The sequence below is a fragment of the Cherax quadricarinatus genome, unplaced genomic scaffold (assembly GCF_038502225.1).
Source record: "Cherax quadricarinatus isolate ZL_2023a unplaced genomic scaffold, ASM3850222v1 Contig4355, whole genome shotgun sequence".
NCBI lineage: Eukaryota > Metazoa > Arthropoda > Malacostraca > Decapoda > Parastacidae > Cherax > Cherax quadricarinatus.
Genome location: NW_027199381.1, coordinates 1 through 8341, shown reverse-complemented (window position 1 = coordinate 8341; position 8341 = coordinate 1). Strand labels below are relative to the sequence as shown.

The following is an 8341-nucleotide window of genomic DNA, read 5'->3' as shown; positions in this document are numbered from 1 at the left end:
AACTAACTTTCTTCAGTAAAGCATTTGAGGCTATCCAAGATCTTAGCCTCCATTACCCCTCTTGGTAGACTGAGAGTGCAGATTCAGGCCCTCAGTCTATCCTGGTAGAAAAAATTTCTGAAATATATCGAGTCTGTAATTCTCCTTTGTACGTTTTCCAGAGCATTTGTATCCATTCTATAATTCGGTGAATAGATCTCTGCAGCATAATCTAAATGAGGCCTAACCTCGTCTTGAATCAGTCTTAAGCAGGAAAGATGACTGTATCGTGACTGGGGTTATGGCTGGGGTCGTGACTGGGGTCGTGACTGGGGTTATGACTGGGGTTATGGCGAAGGTTAGTCTGTGAGACGTATTCCTCTTTGTATCGTTCAGAATCTTTTTATTTAGTTAAAATAAATAAGAAAAAATAAAAATGGGTCGAAATATTGTGATTTGATGTGGAGAATGCTACGGGGGCCAGCTGGCCATGAATGTTACAGGGGCCAGCTGGCCATAAATGGTACAGGGTTCAGCTAGCCATGAATATTCAGGGGCCAGTTGATTATGACTGTTACAGGGACCAGCTGGCCTTGAATGGTACAGGGGCCAGCTGGTCATGAATGGTACAGGGGCCAGCTGGTCATGAATGGTACAGGGGCCAGCTGGTCATGAATGGTACAGGGGCCAGTTGGCCATGACTGTTACAGGGGCCAATTGGGCCTTGGCAGTGAAAGGAGAATACAAATGTAGAGAGCAAAATAGGTATCAGTATACTGATATAAGTAGGTAGGCTGAGACTAAGGTAGGCTGAGACTAAGGTAGGCTGAGACTAAGGTAGGCTGAGACCAAGGTCAGAGAAAGATAGATAGATGAATGAAGGGTAACTGAGACAGAAGCTATTATCCATCAGTATCTGGTGGTGTTTAGAAGGCACTAGAAAACGACTAGAAGACGTCTAGTAGACGCTAAAAGACATTAGAAAGTATCAGAAGGCGTCTCTTAGACGCTGGAAGAGGTCGGATGATTTCTATAGAAGACGCCAGTGACGAGGGATACCACTGTCGTTTATTTCTTGTTGAAGTTGTCGGGTACGAAGTTGTCGAGTTCGATGTTGTCGAGTTCGACGTTGTCAAGGTCGTCAAGATATGCGAAGGCTCCCTGGGCACCTTCTTTTCTTTCTTGTCGAAGTTCTCAAGGCCTGAGTCTTTTAGAAGGGTCTTCCAAAGAAACAAAGACTCCCTGGGAACCTTCGTTTCATTCTTGATGAAGACCTCAAGGTCTATTTCTTATCGAAGTCCTTGAAGTCTTCCAGAAGAACGAAGAAGCCCTGGATCCTTTCGTTTCATTCTTGTAGACCTCCAAGGTCCATTTCTTATCGAAGTCTTCGAGGTCTTCCAGAGAAAAGAAGAGTCCCTGGGCGCCTTCTTTTCTCTCTCGTCGAAGTTCTCAATGTCTATTTCTTGTCGAAGTCAAGATCTTCCAGAGAAACAAAGGATCCCTGAGCACCATCGGCCTTCTGGCCCTCAGCAGTGGCGGGGACAGCGTTAGACTCGACGATGCGGTATCCATCTTCGTCAGCCACATACTTGACGAAGAACTCCTGGCCTTCAGGAGAGGTCCAGCTGCAAAGTGAATAACACTGGCGTGAGTAAATTCAGTTACACACAAAGTTCATCATCCCATTAGTGAATATGACTCATACAGTCAGTTGTGTATGTTGGCAGGTTTGTTTCTTGTTTACAGAAGGTTCCTTCAAGGACCTGATGCCTCTGAGGACCACTTAAACAGGATTGTATGCTGTTTACAAAGGGTTCCTGCAAGAACCTCTGAGGGGAATTTGGAAGCCTCTTCAACCAAGGAATTAAAGCTACCTTTCTCTATCTTAGATCGAAGCTGATCCCTTTCCCAGATGCCGTGTAACCTCTACGATCTCCTGAAGCAGATCCTTCAGAAGTCCTGATGGAAGACTCACCTGTAGGTGCCGCTGACGGAGGTATCATCAGCAATATCCAGGTCGTGGTGGATGTCTTCTAGGTCCAGGATAGTGTCCGGGCGAGCGACGACCACGGCCACCAGACCCAAGAGGACGACTACCTGAAAAATGACAAGAACGACCATAACAATCCACTTTGAGTTCTTTCTCGCATATGCTAGAAGACAGTAGCTGACTGAACCCGAAACGTGCAGATCTTTTCTGCAACTAGGGAGTACATAAGAAAGAAGGAGCACGGCAGAAGGCCTACTGGCCCATGTTAGGCAGTTCAATAGGAAACAGGAGGCGATATTTCAGTCCATTCTAAAGCGTTGTCGGCTCACAGCCGAAATGTTTTGGCCAGAGTTTCTCCCTAAAGATACCAGCTACCTACCAAGCATTCATTGAGACAACGTTTCGCTCCTTGTAGAGCTTTATCGGGTCTCCTTGAAGTTCTACATGAAGCGAAAAGTGCATCCAACAACTATGAAACAAAGTTATGTTGGCAACATTTCGGAAAATCTACTATTGAAGTTCCCAGCGGGCGAAACATCTGATGAAATGAAGGAGGAGAAGACCAGAGACATTGACAAACAGATGTCTAGACAGACAGATAGATAGAAAATAGATACGTAGACAACTAGATACAAAGATGGATAGATAAAATAGACAGATAGATAAACGGATAGATGAACAGATATATTGCTAGATAAATGGACAGGTATATTGATAGATAAATGGACAGATAGAGGACGACAGACAGATATATTGATACATAAATGGACAGATAGAGGAAGACAGACAGATATATTGATACATAAATGGACAGATAGAGGAAGACAGACAGATATATTGATACAGATATATTGATACATAAATGGACAGATAGAGGAAGACAGACAGATATATTGATACATAAATGGACAGATAGAGGAAGACAGACAGATATATTGATACATAAATGGACAGATAGAGGAAGACAGACAGATATATTGATACATAAATGGACAGATAGAGGAAGACAGACAGATATATTGATACATAAATGGACAGATAGAGGAAGACAGACAGATATATTGATACATAAATGGACAGATAGAGGAAGACAGACAGATATATTGATACATAAATGGACAGATAGAGGAAGACAGACAGATATATTGATACATAAATGGACAGATAGAGGAAGACAGACAGATATATTGATACATAAATGGACAGATAGAGGAAGACAGACAGATATATTGATACATAAATGGACAGATAGAGGAAGACAGACAGATATATTGATACATAAATGGACAGATAGAGGAAGACAGACAGATATATTGATACATAAATGGACAGATAGAGGAAGACAGACAGATATATTGATACATAAATGGACAGATAGAGGAAGACAGACAGATATATTGACAGATAGACAGACAGATAGATAGAGGACAATAGACTACTCACTGCCAACTTCATCATGCTATGACTGCAAGCTTCCAGAGAAGGAATGACAACACTGCAGGTTACCCAGGGCTCTTATATACCCACGCCCACACCCACCCGCCCTGGTGTACGCCCAGCTGCCGGCTCTACCCCTCCAACCCACCCACAACCCACCCTCTACCTACCCCTACCCACCTTCCACCTGACCTACACTGGTCTATATTAGCTGAGTGACCTTACCTGAGTTCCCTTCTCTCACAGGAAGGTCACAGGTCAGCCTTGGGTCACACATTATTATTATTATTATTACTAATGAACATTACAGTAGGCCTACTGGCCTATGCTAGGTAGGTACAGTGCTTCATAAAGTCGGCAGGGTAGGCCTACTGGCCTATGCTAGGTAGGTACAGTGCTTCATAAAGTCAGCAGGGTAGGCCTACTGGCCTATGCTAGGTAGGTACAGTGCTTCATAAAGTCAGCAGGGTAGGCCTACTGGCCTATGCTAGGTAGGTTTAACTCACTTCTCTATTATCAAAATTTTGTTTCTAAATTCTTACTAAATCTAAAATTCTCTAATTTGAATCAACACTGTCAGTCCTGTCTTACTGTCAGATCTGTCTTACTGTCAGTCCTGTCTTACTGTCAGTTCTGTCTTACTGTCAGTCCTGTCTTACTGTCAGTCCTGTCTTACTGTCAGTTCTGTCTTACTGTCAGTTCTGTCTTACTGTCAGTTCTGTCTTACTGTCAGTTCTGTCTTACTGTCAGTTCTGTCTTACTGTCAGTCCTGTCTTACTGTCAGTTCTGTCTTACTGTCAGTTCTGTCTTACTGTCAGTTCTGTCTTACTGTCAGTCCTGTCTTACTGTCAGTTCTGTCTTACTGTCAGTTCTGTCTTACTGTCAGTTCTGTCTTACTGTCAGTCCTGTCTTACTGTCAGTCCTGTCTTACTGTCAATCCTATCTTACTGTCAGTTCTGTCTTACTGTCAGTTCTGTCTTACTGTCAGTTCTGTCTTACTGTCAGTTCTGTCTTACTGTCAGTCCTGTCTTACTGTCAGTCCTGTCTTACTGTCAGTCCTGTCTTACTGTCAGTTCTGTCTTACTGTCAGTTCTGTCTTACTGTCAGTTCTGTCTTACTGTCAGTTCTGTCTTACTGTCAGTTCTGTCTTACTGTCAGTTCTGTCTTACTGTCAGTCCTGTCTTACTGTCAGTTCTGTCTTACTGTCAGTCCTGTCTTACTGTCAGTCCTGTCTTACTGTCAGTTCTGTCTTACTGTCAGTCCTGTCTTACTGTCAGTCCTGTCTTACTGTCAGTCCTGTCTTACTGTCAGTTCTGTCTTACTGTCAGTCCTGTCTTACTGTCAGTCCTGTCTTACTGTCAGTCCTGTCTTACTGTCAGTCCTGTCTTAAGGTCAGTTCTGTCTTACTGTGCCCTCAGTCTGTCCTCGTAAGATAGACAGTGCCCTCAGTCTATCATCGTAAGATAGACAGTGCCCTCAGTCTATTCCCGTAGGATAGACAGTGCCTTCAGTCTGTCCTCGTAGGATAGACAGTGCCCTCAGTCTATTCCCGTAGGATAGACAGTGCCTTCAGTCTGTCCTCGTAGGATAGACCGTGCCCTCAGTCTGTCCTCGTAGGATAGACCGTGCCCTCAGTCTGTCCTCGTAGGATAGACCGTGCCCTCAGTCTATCATCGTAAGATAGACAGTGCCCTCAGTCTATTCCCGTAGGATAGACAGTGCCTTCAGTCTATCATCGTAAGATAGAAAGTGCCCTCCGTCTATTCCCGTAGGATAGACAGTGCCCTCAGTCTGTTTTCGTAGGATAGACAGTGCCCTCAATCTGTCATCGTAGGATAGACAGTGCCCTTCAGTCTATTCCCGTAAGATAGACAGTGCCCTCAGTCTTTTCCCGTAGGATAGACAGTGCCCTCAGTCTGTCATCGCAGGATAGACAGTGCCCTCAGTCTGTCATCGTAGGATAGACAGTGCCCTCAGTCTATTCCCGTAGGAGAGACAGTGCCCTCAGTCTGTCAGCGTAGGATAGGCAGTGCCCTCAGTCTGTCATCGTAGGATAGACAGTGCCCTCAGTCTATTCCCGTAGGATAGACAGTGCCCTCAGTCTGTTGTCGTAGGATAGACAGTGCCCTCAGTCTGCCATCGTAGGATAGACAGTGCCCTCAGTCTATTCCCGTAGGATAGACAGTGCCCTCAGTCTGTCATCGTAGGATAGACAGTGCCCTCAGTCTATTCCCGTAGGATAGACAGTGCCCTCAGTCTTTTCCCGTAGGATAGACAGTGCCCTCAGTCTTTTCCCGTAGGATAGACAGTGCCCTCAGTCTATTCCCGTAGGATAGACAGTGCCCTCAGTCTATTCCCGTAGGATAGACATTGCCCTCAGTCTATTCCCTTAGGACAGACAGTGCCCTCAGTCTGTCTTCGTAGGATAGACAGTGCCCTCAGTCTATTCCCGCAGGATAGACAGTGCCCTCAGTCTGTCATCGCAGGATAGACAGTGCCTTCAGTCTGTCATCGCAGGATAGACAGTGCCCTCAGTCTGTCATCGTAAGATAGATAGTGCCCTCAGTCTATTCCCGTAGGATAGACAGTGCCCTCAGTCTGTCATCGTAGGATAGACAGTGCCCTCAGTCTGTCTTCGTAGGATGGACAGTGCCCTCAGTCTGTCATCGCAGGATAGACAGTGCCCTCAGTCTGTCATTGCAGGATAGACAGTGCCCTCAGTCTGTCATCGCGGGATAGATAGTGCCCTCAGTCTGTCATCGTAGGATAGACAGTGCCCTTAATCTGTCATCGCAGGATAGACAGTGCCCTCAGTCTGTCATCGCAGGATAGACAGTGCCCTCAGTCTGTCATCGTAGGATAGACAGTGCCCTCAGTCTGTCATCGCAGGATAGACAGTGCCCTCAGTCTGTCATCGTAGGATAGACAGTGCCCTCAGTCTGTCATTGCAGGATAGACAGTGCCCTCAGTCTGTCATCGTAGGATAGACAGTGCCCTCAGTCTGTCATCGTAGGATAGACAGTGCCCTCAGTCTATTCCCGTAGGAGAGACAGTGCCCTCAGTCTGTCATCGTAGGATAGACAGTGCCCTCAGTCTGTCATCGTAGGATAGATAGTGCCCTCAGTCTATTCCCGTAGGATAGACAGTGCCCTCAGTCTGTCATCGTAGGATAGACAGTGCCCTCAGTCTGTCATCGTAGGATAGACAGTGCCCTCAGTCTGTCATCGTAGGATAGACAGTGCCCTCAGTCTGTCATCGTAGGATAGACAGTAGCCTCAGTCTATTCCCGTAGGATAGACAGTGCTCTCATTCTTTTATCGTAGGATAGACAGTGCCCTCAGTCTGTCATCGTAGGATAGACAGTGCCCTCAGTCTGTCATCGTAGGATAGACAGTGCCCTCAGTCTGTCATCGTAGGATAGACAGTGCCCTCAGTCTGTCATCGTAGGATAGACAGTGCCCTCAGTCTGTCATCGTAGGATAGACAGTGCCCTCAGTCTGTCATCGTAGGATAGACAGTGCCTTCAGTGTGTCATTGTAGGATAGACAGTGCCCTCAGTCTGTCATTGTAGGATAGACAGTGCCCTCAGTCTGTCATCGTAGGATAGACAGTGCCCTCCGTCTGTCATCGTAGGATAGACAGTGCCTTCAGTGTGTCATTGTAGGATAGACAGTGCCCTCAGTCTGTCATCGTAGGATAGACAGTGCCCTCAGTCTGTCATCGTAGGATAGACAGTGCCCTCAGTCTGTCATTATAGGATAGACAGTGCCCTCAGTCTGTCATCGTAGGATAGACAGTGCCTTCAGTGTGTCATTGTAGGATAGACAGTGCCCTCAGTCTGTCATCGTAGGATAGACAGTGCCCTCAGTCTGTCTTCGTAGGATGGACAGTGCCCTCAGTCTGTCATCGCAGGATAGACAGTGCCATCAGTCTGTCATCGCAGGATAGACAGTGCCCTCAGTCTGTCATCGTAGGATAGACAGTGCCCTCAGTCTATTCCCGTAGGATAGACAGTGCCCTCAGTCTGTCATCGTAGGATAGACAGTGCCTTCAGTGTGTCATTGTAGGATAGACAGTGCCCTCAGTCTGTCATCGTAGGATAGACAGTGCCCTCAGTCTGTCATCGTAGGATAGACAGTGCCCTCAGTCTGTCATCGTAGGATAGACAGTGCCCTCAGTCTGTCATCGTAGGATAGACAGTGCCCTCAGTGTGTCATTGTAGGATAGACAGTGCCCTCAGTCTGACATCGTAGGATAGACAGTGCCCTCAGTCTGTCATCGTAGGATAGACAGTGCCTTCAGTGCGTCATTGTAGGGTAGACAGTGCCCACAGTCGGTCATCGTAGGATACAGTGCCCTCAGTCTGTCATCGTAGGATAGACAGTGCCTTCAGTGCGTCATTGTAGGATAGACAGTGCCTTCAGTCTGTCATTGTAGGATAGACAGTGCCCTCAGTCTGTCATCGTAGGATAGACAGTGCCCTCAGTCTGTCATCGCAGGATAGACAGTGCCGTCAGTGTGTCATCGTAGGATAGACAGTGCCTTCAGTCTGTCATTGTAGGATAGACAGTGCCCTCAGTCTGTCATCGTAGGATAGACAGTGCCCTCAGTCTGTCATCGTAGGATAGACAGTGCCTTCAGTCTGTCATCGTAGGATAGACAGTGCCCTCAGTCTGTCATCGTAGGATAGACAGTGCCTTCAGTGTGTCATTGTAGGATAGACAGTGCCTTCAGTCTGTCATCGTAGGATAGACAGTGCCCTCAGTCTGTCATCGTAGGATAGACAGTGGCTTCAGTGTGTCATTGTAGGATAGACAGTGCCTTCAGTCTGTCATCGTAGGATAGACAGTGCCCTCAGTCTGTCATCGTAGGATAGACAGTGCCCTCAGTCTGTCATCGTAGGATAGACAGTGCCCTCAGTGTGTCATTGTAGGA

The 8341-nt window shown here is 46.6% G+C and overlaps 1 protein-coding gene across 1 annotated transcript; it reads right to left on the bottom strand.

Annotated features, from left to right (window-relative positions):
- Positions 1-355: 355 nt before the first annotated feature.
- On the bottom strand, positions 356-3449 carry LOC128701071 (larval cuticle protein 2). Its single transcript, XM_070081814.1, has 3 exons — positions 3413-3449; positions 1955-2076; positions 356-1604 (listed from the first exon to the last, which is right to left on the bottom strand). The coding sequence occupies exons 1-3, from the start codon at positions 3425-3427 to the stop codon at positions 1436-1438; spliced, it is 306 nt and encodes a 101-aa protein (XP_069937915.1). The 5' UTR covers positions 3428-3449; the 3' UTR covers positions 356-1435.
- Between the last annotated feature and the right edge of the window lie 4892 nt (positions 3450-8341).